General features: G+C 32.1%; 3 protein-coding genes across 7 annotated transcripts; all 3 read right to left on the bottom strand.

Annotated features, from left to right (window-relative positions):
* Positions 1–4,231: 4,231 nt before the first annotated feature.
* On the bottom strand, positions 4,232–7,771 carry LOC112459475 (lipase 3-like). The gene is made up of 6 exons (XM_025023582.1): positions 7,340–7,771; positions 6,406–6,608; positions 5,977–6,175; positions 5,325–5,439; positions 4,625–4,868; positions 4,232–4,474 (listed from the first exon to the last, which is right to left on the bottom strand). The coding sequence occupies exons 2-6, from the start codon at positions 6,601–6,603 to the stop codon at positions 4,289–4,291; spliced, it is 942 nt and encodes a 313-aa protein (XP_024879350.1). The 5' UTR covers positions 6,604–6,608; positions 7,340–7,771; the 3' UTR covers positions 4,232–4,288.
* Positions 7,772–8,947: 1,176 nt separating this feature from the next.
* LOC112459477 (cysteine protease ATG4B-like) lies at positions 8,948–15,009 on the bottom strand. Of its 3 annotated transcripts, none has more exons than XM_025023586.1 (10): positions 14,700–15,001; positions 14,145–14,271; positions 13,910–14,080; positions 13,385–13,562; positions 13,106–13,185; positions 12,160–12,311; positions 11,510–11,588; positions 11,260–11,414; positions 10,763–10,928; positions 8,948–9,155 (listed from the first exon to the last, which is right to left on the bottom strand). In XM_025023586.1, the coding sequence occupies exons 1-10, from the start codon at positions 14,718–14,720 to the stop codon at positions 9,088–9,090; spliced, it is 1,197 nt and encodes a 398-aa protein (XP_024879354.1). In that variant the 5' UTR covers positions 14,721–15,001; the 3' UTR covers positions 8,948–9,087. The 3 variants fall into 3 exon arrangements, with proteins under 3 accessions (XP_024879354.1, XP_024879355.1, XP_024879356.1); XM_025023587.1 differs by having other exon boundaries at positions 9,088–9,155; positions 14,711–15,009; XM_025023588.1 differs by having other exon boundaries at positions 9,088–9,155; positions 14,633–14,714.
* Positions 15,010–16,338: 1,329 nt separating this feature from the next.
* On the bottom strand, positions 16,339–17,472 carry LOC112459476 (ATP-binding cassette sub-family B member 10, mitochondrial-like). 3 transcript variants are annotated; one of them, XM_025023585.1, is made up of 3 exons: positions 17,186–17,472; positions 16,740–17,111; positions 16,339–16,651 (listed from the first exon to the last, which is right to left on the bottom strand). In XM_025023585.1, exons 2-3 carry the CDS (start codon positions 16,996–16,998, stop codon positions 16,347–16,349), a joined length of 564 nt encoding a protein of 187 aa, XP_024879353.1. In that variant the 5' UTR covers positions 16,999–17,111; positions 17,186–17,472; the 3' UTR covers positions 16,339–16,346. The 3 variants fall into 3 exon arrangements, with proteins under 3 accessions (XP_024879353.1, XP_024879351.1, XP_024879352.1); XM_025023583.1 differs by having other exon boundaries at positions 16,339–16,654; positions 17,186–17,378; XM_025023584.1 differs by having other exon boundaries at positions 16,339–16,654; positions 17,268–17,374.
* Between the last annotated feature and the right edge of the window lie 1,665 nt (positions 17,473–19,137).

Below are 19,137 nucleotides of genomic sequence, written 5' to 3'. Positions count from 1 at the left end.
ACCGATTCAATAAAATCGGTTGTAATCCATCTGAATCCGATTTGCTAAGAAAGACAACATTAATCCGTTTTAATTCGAAATTCAGCGATTGCGCGTATGCAATTTCAATCCGTTATAATAATATCCACTTTTAATAATTGAGTTGATTTTGTAATCCGTTTTAATCCAAAATTTACCAATTTCGGGGATAAAAACTAAATTGATTTGAATGCAATAAGAATCAAATTTATATAGTTTGTGATAAAGCAACAGTAATTCGTTTGAATTTGAAATTCTCCGATTTTTCAGATGAAAAGGAAATCGGATATAATGCAATTAAATCAAATTTTTGTTATAATTATATTTGACTGTGTGTATATATAAATAAAAAAACAAAATTGTATTTATTACAAAGTTTTATTTATTATTGAATTTCAAATGTATTCGGAGGTTTGCATAAATATCTACAATATCCAACATCTATGTGAATAAGCTTTGCTTTTGACATCGCTTATGGGAACTATTGAGCTATGTACATAATCTTCTGATTCTATCCTATCCATGTACGACACTTTAAACGGTTTATTGGAACTAATCGTAATTTTTGATATTTGCATGTGGCATTTATTATTTAATAGAATAATGTGCATTATTTGACCATATTCGCCTGAATGTAACTGAATCATTGTATCGTTCGTTCTTTTCGCTTTGCGATATTTTAGGCTGTGAAATACAACGCCTCTAACGATGCATTTTTTATATGCTTTATACATTTTATCATCGCATTTTACGCTATAGCATTTGCCAATAAGAATGACATTGTTGTCATCAGATGTATCGAATTTTGATAAATGTTTATATTGAAATCTGCAGTAGTCAGACACGGCAGAATCATCACAGTAATCTACATTATCCGTTAGAAAGTGCAATATCTCCAAGGACTTTTTCGACATTTGCTGGTCAATTCCGTTTGGACCATTCATACATTGTTTTAATTTATATATATTACTCTCGAAAGACGTAAATGTTGTTGAGGATAACCAAGATTCTCGTTTTTACGATTACTCACCCGAATTGTATTCATCATAATAGTCAGAAAAGTTTGTTCTTTTAAATATATTAATGTTTTGATAGCGAAAATTTTATGTTTATTTTGAAAAAATTGTAGAATAAGATGGAATTTTAATCAATTTGAAAAATTTATTAGTTCATAATAAATTTCAAATCTTAAACGCGTATATCTTGAGATTGCCAGTTACGTCGATTAAAATTCCATCTTATTCTCAATTTAGTTAAAATTGCTGGCGAAGTTAATGTACTTATTTGTTTATTTTGAAGATTTTATTTTCAATTTTAATTGTTTGTATTGCTTAAAAGTTTGAAAATTGATTAAAAACTGCAAACAATACACTCATATTAGGAGTTAATAATACCTAAATAAACAATAACCACTTGAAGGTTAACGCTTAAATTGTATTTCTTTTGTAAATATTATGCAGTTGAGAAAAAAATAAAGATTTGATTTTAAATAGCTTTATTGTGACTCATGATAACAGCAAATCCTACTCACACTACATAAAATCGATTTACCTTTTATCTGCGAAATGATAACATTTTTTATTAAAAGACATTATTTTTGCCTATGGATTGACTATGGTAAATTCTAGCTAATTCAATTGCATTAAAACAGATTTAATTGTCTATCGCGATGTAATCCGCAAAATCGTGAAATTTCGAATAGCAACGGATTACTTTTATTGTTATTCTCCGACAGATTCACAGCGCATTAAAACCGATTTAAATGTTCGTAAAATAGAATTTCGGATTGCAACGGATTACTTTTGTCATCCTCCGACAGAATCACATCGCATTAAAACCGATTTAATTATAGCTTATGAAATCGTATAATTTCGGATTTAAATGGATGTATATCAAATCCGCCTGAAGCGTACTAAATTCGATTTGACTATTTTTAATCGGTTTTAATACCGTATTTTCGGTGCAGAAATCCCGATCGATTCGGATTACTTTCTTTTTAATCGGTTTTAATCGAACATTTTCGGCAGGGTAGAAGCAACAAAATCATACGTTGCATATTCTGGTAGGGCACGGTTCATAGAATATTTTAAGACCAAGAGAGCCGAGCAACAAATTCTTTTAGTTAGTTTTTAGCTATCAAAGTCGTAGGTAACGGTCGACGCGGAGATAAATAATTTGCTTATTTGCAGTTAGGGGCGAGCAAAAAAATCCTAAGTTGCATATTCTGATAGGGCACGGTCCATGTAGAATATTTTAAGACCAAAAAGAGCCGAGCAACAAATTTTTATTGCAACAAATTAATAAATTCTATTTCTGAATTTAGTTGATGAATCATTTTTATATGCAATTTATTTTTGCACAATGTGTTTCAAACACCTAACGGTTTTAACAGTTCAGCGCTTACTCGGCATGATTATGGTTTTTTTATGCATTCCCTCACTTAGCCTTCTGCAATTGCATATATAGTTCACTAACAGTATAAATAATAAAAGAAACAAATTGCCAGAACTGCACCTTATTTAAATTTTAAAGAATCGTTTTCCGTTTTACCGACTTCTTACGATATTATCATTTTTATTCACATACTTAGCCATCGTTTTGACTTCTGGCAATTAATATCCAATTTTTTAAGCCTTAAATAATATAAAAACAAAATCGCCAGAACTGCACCTTGTCATTAAAATTTAAACAATTTTTTTACAAATTTACCGACTTCTGACAACGTTTTAGCCCCGCCTTAGACTTCTGGCAATAATTTTCCGTAATTTCTACAGTTAAAAACTACAACTTTACAAAATATCAGAACTGCACTTAAAAATTTTATTTTGATTAAAAATAAACGCGTTTGACCACCCGCCCACGCTTCCTTCCCCGGGAGCGACTTCTGGCTGCAGTGCTACGTGCTTTTCAGATAGTAAGGAGGGTTTTCATATACAAATTTTGACTGCACCATATCATTTTTAATTTTCGTAGCCAGCTCTTAGACTATTACGTCAATTGTAAAACCCCACTTGTGCTACTAAGCTTATCCTTTTTTAATTCATAAAAAGGTTAAATTTAAAATGAAAAAAAGTGTGCAAATTAGAAACTTGCACATTGCTTCCTTATCATTACAGATCGCTACCATTACTCCTATTTTATTTTGCTCATAAAACTTCCTCTATGAGGAAGCCAAACTAATAAATACTAATAATTATGCATCAAATAAAATACAAGCTTCCTCATAGAGAAGCTTTGTGAGCAAAATATTTCATTGGTTGTAAATAAGCATACTAAGACATAGAAATCATTAATTATGCGTAGAAACTTGTTACGCATAATTTCTACGTTTTTCTACGTCTAATTACAACTTAAGCTGACATTTCATGGGCAGTGGAGCAGCAGCAGCAGATCGTACTAATTAGCTACAAAATAGTAGAAGTACTCGAGTTTCTAGAAATTCTCTGTCTTGTAGCCAATCGGTACGATCAACTGCTGCTGCTGCTCCACTGCCCATGAAATGTCATTAAAAAAAATTACCTTTTTCAAAAAAGATAAAAAAAGCGCCAAATACACGCCATGTATTTTGCAAATAAAAAAATCCAACCTAAGTGGTAGTATATATATATATATATATAGTGATAGTAGTATATATATATATATATATAAAATAATTGTTGTGCAACTACTTTCAAAAAATAAAACCCAAGTGATACATATTTTTGTGCTCCCATTCAAGGGTCTTTCTATTCCAATCCAAGTAGTAGCTTTAATTCTTCTTAACAAAATTATAATATTACAGTGAATTATTTTAATCACAAAGAATTAAAAAAGTAACAGTAAAAAATAAAAATATTTAATTAAAATAAAATAAATAAATTTTTTTTGTAAAAGAACTTGGCACTCCTTTTTTACTCCCGTCGCATTCTTTCCTAAATTATGTTTATTGTTTTTTTATTCAATCGAAAAATTTGATACTAATGTTTAGTACTAATGTTTAAATTTCGAAGTTTAACAGCGCTAAGTTTTTTTACAAGAAAAATTTATTTATTTTATTTTAATTAAATATTTTTATTTTCTATTGTTACCTCTTAAATTCTTTGTGATTAAAATTATTTTTTGTAATATTATAATTTTTTGTTAAGGAGAATTAAAAAGCTATTACCACTTGGGTTGGAATAGGAAGACCCTCAGAAAGAAAATTGTCGCTCATATTTTCCGTTTGTTTATAATTAATACTTAAAACATCACGATGTCGGAATTTTATTATAAACATTGTATTACGTGTCTTTTATATGTTATGTATGATGAAACTTACGGTGTTAAGTTGTGCTGGATCAGGACCAGCGATTAAGAATAATACAGTGACGCAAATAATTTGAGTCATCGCATTGTCATTACACAACGTTCTTGCTACCGTAACAGTCGCTAAAGATTGTGGAAAAACATCATACGTTTCACGCTCTCGTAGAATTTCCTGGAACGAATAAAACCAGCAATACAAGTATTAGCTCGTAATAGCTAAGAATATTTTTAGCGCATTAAATAATAAAAATTATGAAATTATTTAATCTTGTATTTTAAACGCTATTGCTTGCAATAAAAAGTCACAGATTTTGGCAGTTACCTTTATTGTTGGAAGTATGGTAATTAATTCATTAAGTGTGGGTGATACTTTCATCCAAAAAGAAGCTGGAGCTAGACAAATAGCCATTTTTATTTTCATGTTGTATTCCGGTCTTGATGACAGAAAAGTGAATAGCGCAGTACCCCCCATTGAATGACCGATATAGTATAAATCTTTTTGCTTTGTATAATTGAAAATGTAATCGAACATGGCCGGCAGATCTTTTGTTCCAATCTCGTGAAAGCTGAAAAATAAGAATTATGACGATATATTTAACAAAACATATTTTCTCGCTCCCCTTCCCTCCTCCCCCCCCCCCACCCGTTTGACAAATGCACGCAATCAATTTACAGTGAGAAAAAGATTAAAAAATAAAAGAATTACAATCGGGCTAATAAAGAGAATACTATGCAAACTTTAACGTTTACAAAACGTGTTATAAAATTCCTTCTTTCATTTTCATATATGCTTTCGTCTTCATTGCATATTCTTTTAGAAATTTTTAACTTTATATTCATATCACTTGGTAAGTATAAGTACCTACACTTTATTCAGTACAAGTAACGAATACTTTATCATTTTGCTTCATAAATATCTCATTTTTCAGGTAGGTCGTACACTTTCAATTTAAAATGGATTTTTAAACTTGAGGTCTGATGTTTCCCCAAAATAATTTTTAAATTTTAATATTAACGTTTACCTATACTGCCAGAATTTGGGATCGTATGTCGTCATATTTACGTGTGATCTGCAGTAACTATTTCCTCTCACATTTCCAATCCATACATCATATCCTTGATCTGCCAGTAAAAATGCTGTAACACAAAAAATAATAATAAGTTATATTAGTGCGCTATATAGAGAATGTACTAAATTCCAGGAAATGTACATCGTTATTTTTTTCTAAAATTTAAAATTAATTTTTCAAAAATATCTTTATATTTCTAAATCTTTTAATACTTTAATATTTGATTGAGGTTCAGATTATTCTATTTAATTCCACTTTAAATTGAAAAATAACTAACGTCCTATTATTTCTTTGTAATCCTCTTTGAAATCTAACTCATAAAAAATCGCCTCTTTATTTTCAGTAGCTTGAAATAAAATTTATATTAAAATAATATTAAATATTATTACCTGGACATTTTTGTATATAAAAAGAAAGATTTGACTAAAATTTATAAAAGGACATATTTACAAAAACATCAATGCATTAATAATTTTCAAGTTATAAGATTTGAAGGTGGAATCTTCGGTTCTTCACAAAAATGCTATATGGTGAAATTTTACACGATGTTTTGAATTGATTCGCACGTTACGTTAACAACTACATGTTATCAGTAAATACGTACCAAGGTCTTTACCAGGACCGTACAGTACCCAACTATCAGATGAAGCCAAAATGCCATGTTGTATGAATACAATTTCCTTCTTTTTCTTGTTATCCAACAATGGACTACCAGGTATCCTGTGTATTTTCAAATTGTAACCATCCTCCGTTGTCACGTTATGCTCCTCAGCGGGATAATCATATTGTTCTACCAGGCCAATCTATGTAAAAGAATAGCATAATATATAACATCCACAAAATATCATCGTTTCATCTCTATTTCAATTTCGATTTTTTTTTTAAATTAAGTAAAAAAATATTTATACAACATTTAGAGACTTTTGGCTTAACAATTCAAGACGCGGTGAAATTGTATAGTTTAATCTATATTCTATATTAAATTGAATATATAATCTATATTAAATTGTAAAAACAATTAATTTTCACTCACAAAATCCAATACTTTTCCACTGTCCATTCTTTCGGCTTGATCTATTTTTCTTACTCTCACTAAACCAGGGTCCTTAGGGAAGAGAAAATTTAGAAATTCGTTTTGAAGAAACAATGGTATGCCCTGCGATCTTTCTTCTGAGAACGTCGTAATAATTAAAAATGCAAGCAACATGGATTTCATACCTGATGTCATCATATCAACTGCAAGGTGGATTATAATAAAATTCTTAACTGTCGGCAATGTTACTGGAAATACTTTTCGTGAGGCAACTGCAATGAGAAACAAACACGCCGCGATAAGTACTGAGTCGACAATAATTAAAAAAAGACGTTATTTTAACACTTTTAATTTTCTTTTGTAGAAATGATAAAGGTAGTTAATTATATTAAAATTTTCTACAAACATGAATTTGTGAAGAAAATAATTGAAATGCATATGCACAAACACATTTAAATTTTTATAAATTTTCCAATAGAAACTATTAATGTCAAATTTTATATAAATATAATTCAAAGTGGAGTCAGGTACGAAATAAATAAAATATGGAAAATTTAATGTATAATGTAATATATAATATGTACAAAGTACACTAGCGAAAATGGAAACTAGAATAAAGAGAAGAATAGATGAGATGGATAAACTTCCATAAAACCATCCTTGATTTTTAAAAATCTAGACACGTTTTATAAGAATAATAACAGATTCATAAATAATCTTCATAAATATTTCGGACTTCTGAAATTATATATGTTAAGTAAATCCTTTGAAGAGAAAAGTTAATTCTACACCGTTCTCTTGCTTAATATAAAATTCTTTAATAAAAAGTTGGTACAAATTCTATATGTTTGTAATAATGTCTATGTTCGCTATTTACAAACATGTTAATATCAAAATATTCTTTCTATGTATGATACATCGAAATATACATTACTTGTTAAGAAAATTGAAGAAGATTATAAAAGGAAACGTCTTTTGTCGTGTATGACAAAAGAATCCTTAAGTATTACGACAGCGATTTGCATGCTTATCGCAGCCCACGTATATATTCCACGAAGACACAATATGCGCCTAGTATACGAGATAATATAAAACTACAAAGAATCTCACCAGTTGCGTTCTTTAAAATATATATACTCAGTACGTGTGCAGTGACGAAACTTGAGATTTTCGCCCTTCCGTAGTTTCTTTTAGTTTCTTTTATAGCGTTTTCGATTTGCGACTCAAACCGACTCGGGTCGCATCATGTATACAGGACTCTAGCATCATTGACGTGGAATACATACATATCTATGTATGTATTCCACGTCCATTGATGCGACCCGAGTCGGGTCGAGTAGTAAATCGAAAACGCCATTAGTCTTTCCACTATTTCAAATAGTACAAAATAATACATATATTCATGTAAATTTTGAAAAACTTTTTAAAAGCCCTTTTTCTTTACTCCCTATTTTCTCAATTAAGTTGAACAAACTTTTAAGGTTGCCGAAACTTTTTAATGGAATAATAAAAACAATAGTAAAAAATATTACGTTGCAAAATTAGTTTTTTTTTTTTATTAAGAATTTGTATACAAATTTCTTGTTCTGCTCAAAAGTTTATTCTTTGAATATTAAGTACTGTAATTTCTAGCTCCGTTACTGTATTAACTAACAATTACGAAATCATATAATGACCTTGGTTGTCAAGGTTGTTTATATTCTATAGTCTGATCATTGACTTTTATCCTCTAAAAGAGAATAACACTTCCATTAATAATCAACATTTAGAATAATAATAGCGACGCAAGTAACCATAACAATAGTAGAATTTGAACTCATCATTGTCTAACTGAGACTGATTGATTATTTTGTTATGATAAACTATGTATACAAAATGAACCGACCGGTATGTATGAAATGATATATGCGTGAGCATCTAAAGAAATATAAAATTTAAAAGTAAGTTAGTTTTAAGATAGTTTATAATAGATTCTGTGTTACATTATTCAATTATAGGATTCAAATTTTTTGAAAATTTTACAAATTTTATTTTTCAATTTCATATTTAATTTCATATTCACTATCTCGTGATAAATATTTAAAAAACAATTGAACCGGATGTCGCCCGTACGTATATAAGTTAGTTTTAATTTCCATTAATTTCCTTTATATTCTTATATCTAAACTTTTAAAATCGCTGCATTTTTTAAGTTCTTAACTGTCTACATTTAAAAATCTTAAAAAATTATTTTATTCACACTTTTATTTTAGAAATATTACACATGTATAATCAAATAAAAATGATAAATTATCAATGCAATACCACAGAGACACAAAGATCTCTGTAAGCACAAACGTATGCGCTTGTTGATGTCTATAATATCGCGCAAATGTATAAACCTGAACATTATATATATATGATTGTATGTACAAAGTATTTAAATATATATTATATGCAATTTAATGATTATATATAATATATAATATAATATTATATATACATACATATATATATATATATATATATATATATATATATATATATATATAATATTCACACATGTATAGTTTTTATATTGTGTGAGTATTTTAACTTCGCATTGCACTAGTCGAAAATACAAATTATCTCTGAGAACACCATTGTGTAACATTCAATTGTTATGTCGCATCTTGTCGCAATACTAGATGAATTAGATGGACGTCAACCAAGCAGTTCAAAGTCTTCATCAGATGTGTCGTATTGACGTTCAATGTGCTCAAAGTCCACAACTGCACAAAGAATTATATTTGTATAATAATTGCTTGTAAATAAATTTTATTTTCTATTTACAAATCAGTTATCCATAATCGAATCTATTTTAAACCGACAAATATAAAAATTTGTGCTTGTAAAGGTTTCTATTTTGATACAAAACCAAATAATTAATTATTATTACTAATTATGCTAATTCATAAACAAAGCATGTAATAATAAATATAAAAGTGTGTGTATATACATATATATATAAGGGAGACCGGGGCTAACTCGACACTATTTTTTCAAAGGCAATTTTTAATATTTGATTAAAATTTTTAGGCAAATTCAATGGTATATAGTATATATTTAAAGAGTGTTCCTTCAGGTACAAAATTGATTCAGAAAGTTTTGCTGTATGGCTTTGTTTTGCCGCCAGGAAAGGAAAAGTGACGCAAGGACAAATTTTCGAATTGAAAAATGCCGGGGTAAACTCGACACCCCGCCGGGGCAAACTCAACACTTTGTCTCTGATCGACACAATTTGATCTGGAACTCATTTTTTACTGTCTGAAAATGAAAATACATTGTTTATTGTGTATTTAAAAAGTATAAAAATTCGGAATAAAGTAGCTAGAACAATCATTTAAAATAATGAGAACAAAAATTGTTGAACTTTCAATTATCTTCATCTAAACTCATGTCTGAAAAACAATTAATGCAGGTAAACTCGCGATCGGACGTGCGCATACATTTGTCATGAGCCATATGGCTGCATGACAAGCATCGTTTGTTACTGGGAGTCGACGAAACGGCGTGGTGTTGACTTTGCCCCGGACGACGTTTTTCACTTTTGTCACTTCAAAAACATGAAAATTTTGAAAATATCCAAAAACGATTATCGGATTCATATAGAGCATCAAATTTCCCATGAAAATCACTTACATATAGGTTTGCAAGAATAAAGCTCGATTAAAGAGTAGAAATTTTCGAGAGATCAGAAAAATTACTTTTCATCATCAAATACGTTTATGTCGCGCTAAAAATTACACCATAACTCAGAATGTCATCAAATCCCGTTGATAATACTAGCACATAAAGACGCATTTACAGTAGGAAAGGCAAGTTTCTACGATAGATTTAAATTAGCAAAAAGTCTAGTGTCAAGTTTGCCCCGATGTCGAGTTAGCCCCGGTCTCCCCTATATATCATCCATTTCTCTATTATAACAGAATTCATCTGTTCTGTCCTTTTCTATTCGATCCATTTTATACCAAAATATGCGAGAATAAAATATAAAATATCTCAAATTAATGATTTTTTACTTTATCTTAATACTTTTATATGCAGAAGTAAATTGTATTATGTAAAAAAAAATCAGTTTTATTTTAAAATATATCAATAACATTCTTTTGTCGTAAAAGACATATTATGTAATATTTCTCCCTTAAAAATATACTTTTATTTCAAATATTTTAAAATAAAAAACAACTGAAATATATTATTTATTAAATAATACATTAAAATCCTCTCTATTCTAATATACATTTTGTAATAAAACATTTTCTTATTTATATATTTTTATTTTTTAAACGTTTTTTTACGTTTATAAGTTGCTATTTGTGATAACTTAGATACTTACAACTGGAAGCTGCTATCGCTTCCGAAACAGCATCTTCTGCTGGTGACCAGTGTGCCAAACGCTCTGTGCATAGCTCAAATAATGGCTGCTTTTCTGGCAAAATTAATTCTTCTTGCATTGATTTACATAGAGACTTAAATTCCTTTTCTGTGGCACAAAAGAAGCACTGAAATATATATTATAGATTAGTTATTAATATATTAATAATATGTAATCTTAACAGTACCATATGTAATTTAATATACATATGTGTATTTATATAATGTAACAAAAAAAACATAATAATCAATTATATTTCTAATATTCAATAACTATTATTTTTAAGTTCTAGTTCTATTTTATATATTAAATGTTAAAGACGTTATATTGTACCAATATTCTCTCCCTCTCCCTCTCCCTCTCCCTCTCCCTCTCTCTCTCTCTCTCTCTCATAGAGCAACTCTAAAATTTTTTATCTCTTGCTGACTTTTATAATAAAAGCCAAATCATATACTAACAAGCGCCACAGAAGGATCCATGTCCGTAACAGGAATACGACTAGCTGATTTGCAGTGATATGTACTATCCATTTCAATTTCTTCTTCGTTCATCTTATCTTCAATGCTACCTGACCTCTGAGTAGTATGAGGATCTAAATAGATCACCTCATCTCCTAAAAAATATTCATTTTATGCATTTCTTTGGAGCAACTTTCATAAACTTTATATCTTCCTTTCTTTGTAAAATGTGGCAATAAAAGTTACAAACCTACACAGCCTATAAAATATAAAGCAAGATTTGGTTTTCCTCCAATCACTCCGAGAGATTGTGAGATCTTAAATGATGTCTGAAAAAAATTTGTATACAAATCCACAATCTGTATTTTAAACTATTATAAATATGTATATATTTTAGTATATATGTCAACATATCATCAATATTTTGATGTACATGGTGTTTCTTAAAGACCGCTCACTACATAGCATTATTCCTTATAAAAAATTAAGTCGAAAAGTCTGAGCCATTTTCCTCCATAATACTTAATAAAGCTGTAACTATTGAGTAAAGTCAGTCTATTCAGTGTCGTTCTTTAGCTGGACGTAGTATGCGCTCACGGGTATTGCCAGGCACGTGACTCACTGACGTACGGCCAGCTAAAGGGCAACACTGAGTGGACTGACTTTACTCAATAATTACAGCTTTATTAAGCATTATAGAGAAAAATGAGTCTCGACTTTTCAACTCAATTTTTGATAAGAAATAACATTATGTAGTTAGTGGACGGTCTTTAAGAAACATCCTGTATATAGTAACATATTTTCATACAACTACCTGAATTATTGAGATGTTTTTAAATTTTATATATGTTTAATATTTACATACATACACGGAAATAATATATACATAAAAATTGTTACCTTAAGTCCATTAATGTATACAGGATTAATTTCGCTAAGTCCAAGGCGTAGCGGGATTAATAATAACAAAGGCTTCCATTGGCTAGGTGCTCTTAGAGGAATTTCTCCATCTGCCTCTGCTGTCACACCACCTTCTACTCTACATTGCCTTACTGTATAAAATTAAATTGATTCAAATAATATGTAACGTTTTATTATCATGATTGGTTAATTATAAAATATTTAATTATCAGTTTTCCTCTACATAATAATAGTCAACAAACTTTTGTATTTAGCTTTTTTCTATTTGTAATTTTGAAAACAATTAAGAATATGCAGGGTGCAGAAAAACTAAAAGTACAAGCTTCTAGGCCGGTATTCATAGTCTTTAAGATCGTCTTAAGTAATGTCTTAAAACGCTAATACGGCTCTGTGATTGGTTCATGACATCTTAAGATTGAACTTAAGATGGTCTTAAATAAGTATGAATACCAGCCCTAGAGATGGTAGAGAGCACTGGATGGTAAGAATCCCTACCTATAGTGCCTAAGCAAAAAGGAAGCATTTCCGGGAATTTTCATCTTTACGCACGGCTTGCACACCTTATTTTATGTTGCAAGTGCCTGGAAAGTGGTCTATCACGCACGCGTAGCGTGCGTAATGGGCCACTTTCCATGCACGTGTTGCATAAACGTTTATTCCAGTCTCTTCTACCATCTCTAGAAGTTTGTATCTTTAGTTTTTCTGCATCCTGTATATACGTAATAGAATCAATGTTTTACATTGTAATCAATATGTAATGCATTGATATGTGTTTGATTCTTATTTATAATTAGTCTTATAATTAGTAGATTTAAGGTTTTTATTTTTAATTTCAATTTTTAACATTTCTTTTTTAATTATATAAACAATTGTAATTATTACTTATTATTTTTAATTAACTTTAATACACTAACTATATACTTACAAATATCATTAACTATTAATGTATTGTCTAGTGCAACATGTATAGTAAGAGAGCTCCATTCATCATACACAACCAATTTTCTAAAAGAAAAATTAGCTTTATTAAAAAATAGATTTATTAAAATAGTTCATTAAACTGCATAAAATGTTCTCTCAAAATTTATTTCAACAATTTTTATTCAATATGTTATTAAGATGATTTCTCAAATCGTACATAGTGTACAGAATAGACTTGTTTTAAATTAAAATTTTATTGAAATTTCTTCAATAATATACATACTTTAATACTTGTGCAATAGTATTAGGACCAAACCATTGTCCAACTTCCTTTCCTTCGGATGCACCCATCAATGCAATTTGATGAATGGAGAAAGCAGCTGCCCTCTTGTCCTCAAAGCGCCTTAAAATTTTCAGGTATGTCTTATTTTTTGTTTCTGGCATCCACTGCCAATCTTTACCTGCATCATAAGTAAAAGGTTACATAATGATCTAGAAGTGATTTTATTTCCGTAATTATATGTTTCTTATAACAGTTATAACTAACAGAACAACTGGGAAGTTTTTTATGTGCAAAAATAAATCATGAAAATAAAGAATAAGATTTTCTTGCCAAGATTTTCTTGAGGGAGAAGAAACTTAAAAAATTATAAAATTAATGTTCATTTCTTCTTGAATGTTTGAATAATCAATAATGGTCTTACAACATATATTGTTGAACTTGTTTCGATAGTGACAAAGGAAGAAAGGAAATTTTGATTGTAATAAATTAAATTATTATCTATATAATTAAAGTATGCATGATTACCTAAGTGTAATGTAATTAAGGCTTGGGCCAGAACCATTTGCCCACATCTCAACATACAACCCCAACCCTTGTCAGACGTGAATGTTGAATTACAGCCACCAATGGGAATAAAGCCCTTACGATAGGTGAACCATAGTTTGGATCGAATATCCCTGCGTATTGCATCGAGCTCTAAAATTTAACACCTTACAATCTACTTCGTCAAAAATATCCGCACTTGGACCATTTATTAGACCTTTTATAGCATTGTATTTCCTGCCAAGAATCCAGATTGGCTCGTCTGTTTGCGGTATATCTTCTGCTTCATCGGGAACATTTGGAGTAAACAGAGTATCCATTATTACTGTTTTCACAGTTAACACCTAGAAAATAAAGAAATATAATGCTATAATGTAGGATTCAATTTAAAAAATACGATGATGTATATGACACATGCGCATAAATTTAAAAAAGTGATTTAATTATTGTTCTTGCATGAATCTATTTACAAATAACCGATACAATGGACAATATGTTAAACTGGCATTTAACTTAGTTAAATTAGCATTTTAAGGTTAATTATTCATTGTTATTGGAGTACTTTGAAGATTTATACGCGAAGGAAATGCTCCAAATCGCTTGCAATTTTTATTACAACAAAATGCAATAATTAATCTAACAATTGATTGATGATTAATTAATCCTATTCGTGTCTATTAAGTGAAAAAGAATAGCTTCTCATACAGTTGCTTTGTAACGTGAAGGAAGGGAAGGAAGGTTAGGAATCAGACAATCCTGCTTGTATATACACCTTCAACACACCCAGTAACATTGGTCATCGCATTCGCGTCGTCCTTATGGGCGAGATTAGACGCGCCATTCAAAGTCAACAAAAGATATCGCGGATGACAATAAAACAAATGTTTTATGTTCAATTGTTCAATAGACAGACGGAAGTCGAATTCGATGATGGCGCTTCTTCGACATTTTTAAGCAAGGAGCACTTCTGCACAACGCATAATGCGTAAAGCCCGTGGCACATAGAAAAACTTAAACAGTAAAACTCAAGCAGTAAGCAAATCAGCCAATCACAGTCAAGAACTTAAGGCACGGCCCTAAGCGGTAGCGAATCCATACCGTTGATTTCTTACTGCTTAAGTTTTACTGCTTAAGGGTGCCGTCCCATGGCGCGTATTGCGATACGCGCGTATCGGGCGTATCGAAGTCTGCGGCCAATCACAGACGATCCGCCGATTTTGGTACGCCGAAATTTGCTCCTAAACGTCCCATGGAGCGGATTTCATCAGATTAAGCGTAAGCGGACCAGCGGATCGCCAATCACAGAATCTTTCCGATAGAGCCCTTTCAAAGATTCCGTTGAAACGGATCCGTGATTGACGATCCGCTGGTTACGCTTCCGCTTTATCCGCTCCATGGGACGGTAGGACCGTTTGGCGACGCGTACTGAACACACGCACACAAACACGCTTGTGACGCATGCACCTAAAAGGGCAAACGTCATAACCTCCAAAGTGAAGCCAGTTGTACGGCAAAAAATCTATGTTGAGATCGAGATCGCCAAGGTATTCGCCACCGCTTAATCTAGATCCAAATCACCTAGATTACCCCGAGAACAGTGTCACCACGTCGATTTACATTTCAGATCCAGATCGCCCTCGTTTTCTCCTCGAAGAGGATCATTTCGCTTGCATTCGCCGAAGAATTTTTGTGACTTTTGCGTGACATCGGTGTACGGCAGTGTCGAGATCAAGATCGCCAAGGTCATCGCCAAGGTATTCGCCACCGCTTAATCTAGATCCAAATCACCTACGTTACTCCGAGAACAGTGTCATCATGTCGATTTACGTTTCAGATCCAGATCGCCCTCGTTTTCTCCTCGAAGAGGATCACCTCGCTTGCGTTCGTCGAAGAATTTTTGTGACTTTTGCGTGACATCGGTGTACGGCAGTGTCGAGATCAAGATCCCTACTCCGAGTCAAATACGCCGGTGATCTTTGAGCTTTGCCCTCTTCCCCCCATTCGAGGAGTATAATCATTTATACTCTCGTGTCTAAAACTTGTTTTCGTAATTAATTATTAATTAAATTTATAATAATATATTATCTTAGTATTATGTTAGCCTTTTTTTCAACAACGTTATTTCAAAATATATTTTTATCTTCTACTGTAATTCATTTTCTACTTTGTTCTAGATTTTTATATTAGCATCACATTACTTTTAATGTCATTATTTTCTCTTATTTTCTATGCCTGCGCACAAATTGAGTTGTATTAAATATATTTATTCAAAATTGTGTTATAATTAATGCTTATATACCTGATATGGCGTTTAATTAACAAAGAAGCCAGTATAGTCTAGAATAACAAATATGTAGATAGTAACAAATAAGATAGCAGTAATAAATTTGCGAAGAGTGAATCAGTGACAATAACTCAGTTAATCAGATTTATTTTTATTACAAGTAATCATTACAATATATATCACTGATTGAGAATACGTTTTACAGCGAATAGTATCACAACACAAAATATACAGAGAAAGTGCGGACGAGCGTTCATTTACAGCGCCGAGAAAGAAATCAATCTCACTCACACCTTTATGAACCAAATTACTTTCATTAATCGATATTATGCTAGCGACGGCGACATAAAACATCATGGACATTCCTGTAATGGCCATAATAGCAGAGCGCAAATCATCTGATACATTGGACGTGACAGCGGAGCTAATAAGTTGTGTATCTTCTGGAAAAAAAGGATAATGAAATCAAAATGATAGATTTCGATGCCTTAATGATGCGTTATATCTGATTAAAAGCGTGAAACGTACCGCTCAATCTCCCGACTAGTTCTCCCGTACTTTCTCTGTCAAACATTGCCGTTTCCTGTTGAAGGATAGCGGCGTACGCCTGTTTCCTAAGGGACTGCGTGATTCTGTGCCCCGCCGTCGACATTAGACAAACTCTGCCAAAGTTGCTCACACACCGCCTATGAGAAATATCACAAAGAGAGCAAGCGGGGGCGGCCAGCGAAAGTAAAGTCTTCAATTCCGAGCGTCTCTTCGCCTTAACCGCATGTACTACGGGCATAGATGCGTCGGACCGGATAGCGTTGGTCGTATAGTGTCTCAGTCCGATGAACACGCGGCCCTTCCTCGAGAATCTGACAATCCTGCTTGTGTCGGCCTTCGATTCGGGTTAACCTAAACACAAAACAGTGTCACTCAGGATTTCATTGGAACATCGTGACTACGCATATGTACGATCGAATACGTACGATCAGCTTTGCGGGAAACTGTCCAAATTCTCCTGAGTATTCTGTTGTGTATTAGATCGCAATAATTCCTAATTGCACGCACCTCGTATGTAAATACTCCGTTTCTTCTCTTTTCTCTACTGCTCTAGTGCCACTAGTGCACTTTCTACACTCAATATGGCACCTGAACCCAAGAAGGAGGGCTCGACCCACACGTACGTTACGATGGAACTGTGTGAGTGTGCGATCCGCTCAAACAATGTTCAAAAGATTGTTAAGCGTATCAAAAACGGCGGATCGTCTGTGATTGGTCGCAGAGTCGATACGCCCGATACGCGCGTATCTCGATACGCGCCATGGGACGTCAGCCTAAGTTTTTCTATGTGCCAAGGCCCTAAGAGCCACCGCACAAGACTCTCGTATGGTTACGTAGCGTAACGTAACGTGAGTCAACGCACAAAAAACGTATCGGTTAGCGTTTCCGCACAAGCTCTCGTATGGTAACGTAACGTAGATCAACGCACAAGAAACGTATAACGCCGTAACGGCCGTAACCAATACGTTTCTTGTGCGTTGGCTCACGTTATGTTACGCTACGTGACCATACAAGAGTCTTGTGCGGTGGCTCTTAAGGTTGTATGACCCCTTAGAAGAAAAAATGCCAAATTTTTCAAACTTTGTCAGGTGATGAGTATTATAATAATAAAGCATTGTGCCAAGTTTGAACAAGTTTGCGAGGCCCGTTCAAAAGTTATAACAATTTGAATTTAACATGGGCTCTTACGGGAATTCATCAAGTTTCACTATTTTTTCAACTTTATTTGAGAAATTAATATCGAAGAAAATATGGCATCCTTTTAAAACTTTGCAGAAATATTAATAAACATCTTTCAAACAAATTAGAACCAAAAAAATTATGACTTCGAGGATATTTTCTGAAATATTGAATAAAAAGCAAACAGAGAACAGTCTCGCTTGGTCTCGCTGAACTCGTAAGTACAGAGATCCGGCAACAGCGCACTATGACGTCACATTAGAACCTCTCTCTCCGTCACTTTCCGTAAAGGATAACAAATACTACAGAGGTCCGTTACTTTTTCCAATAGAGCCTCCTGTGTATCGAAAATGTGCTCTGAGCACGTGTAATATACAGACGCATCGTTTGAGGTTAGTTTTCGCTTGCGCTACGAAAATGCCGAAAGTAAAACGTTACATGTGGAAAGGAAAAGTTGTCACTGAAAAAGTGTACAATCAACGGTTAGCACAGATAATACTGGGAAACGTAATTTGAAGACACGAGTCGAAACCACACCAGATGATTGTAACAATTCCATGGCACATGTAACGTTTTACTATTGGCATTTTTGTAGCGCAAGCGAAAACTAACCTCAAACAATGCGTCTGTATATTACACGTGCTCGGAGCACACTTCGCGTTCACGCAGCTGATGTCGAGTGAGATCAATGCTACCAACTTACAGAAAATGCGACGTTGTCGCGATCAAAATACTTTTTTATGAGAGCTATTGTATTTAATTTATTAATAAATGACGTAAATAAATAACGTAATATAATTTTATTAGTATTTTTAAACAGTAATTACTATGTTTTGTTACTTTTTAAAGATTTTCACACTTTCAGATTTTCGTTTGTGTCAGTTGCAAGTCAGGTACAGTCTTTCTAAAAATCATTAAAAGTAAAAGTTTATATACGAAAAAATATGCATAAAAATGTCTCTATAGCTCTTAAAAACACAAGCAACCGTTATTTTAATAAAATATTAATATAAATATTACTTTCCAGTAAAGAATATCTTCTTAAATATGCTAATTAGCTTTATGTTACGTTTCTTAAACTTTTGGCAGAGATCTTACGGGTCATACAACCTTAAGCCATCGTACACAAAATGCATGGCTTAGCATAAGCGTAGCATAAGATCGCTAAACCAATGAGCATCTAGCATAAAGTCGCCAT

Source organism: Temnothorax curvispinosus, unplaced genomic scaffold (genome assembly GCF_003070985.1).
Source record: "Temnothorax curvispinosus isolate PA1 unplaced genomic scaffold, ASM307098v1 QBEX01009856.1, whole genome shotgun sequence".
Lineage (NCBI taxonomy): Eukaryota > Metazoa > Arthropoda > Insecta > Hymenoptera > Formicidae > Temnothorax > Temnothorax curvispinosus.
This window is presented reverse-complemented; position numbering and strand designations above follow the sequence as displayed.

Excerpts from the sequence above, each read along its gene's own strand:
- LOC112459475 (XM_025023582.1), bottom strand. The coding sequence starts at position 6,603 with ATGATGACATCAGGTATGAAATCCATGTTGCTTGCATTTTTAATTATT. Across the intron at positions 5,440-5,976 it reads CGGTCCTGGTAAAGACCTTG|CATTTTTACTGGCAGATCAA; the intron begins GTACGTATTTAC and ends TTTGTGTTACAG. Across the intron at positions 4,869-5,324 it reads CCCAAATTCTGGCAGTATAG|CTTTCACGAGATTGGAACAA; the intron begins GTAAACGTTAAT and ends CTTATTTTTCAG.
- LOC112459477 (XM_025023586.1), bottom strand. The coding sequence starts at position 14,720 with ATGTTACTGGGTGTGTTGAAG. Across the intron at positions 13,563-13,909 it reads CTTAATTACATTACACTTAG|GTAAAGATTGGCAGTGGATG; the intron begins GTAATCATGCAT and ends CTTATGATGCAG. Across the intron at positions 11,415-11,509 it reads ATATTTTATAGGCTGTGTAG|GAGATGAGGTGATCTATTTA; the intron begins GTTTGTAACTTT and ends AATATTTTTTAG.
- LOC112459476 (XM_025023583.1), bottom strand. The coding sequence starts at position 16,998 with ATGCCCGTAGTACATGCGGTTAAGGCGAAGAGACGCTCGGAATTGAAG. Across the intron at positions 16,655-16,739 it reads ACTAGTCGGGAGATTGAGCG|AAGATACACAACTTATTAGC; the intron begins GTACGTTTCACG and ends CTTTTTTTCCAG.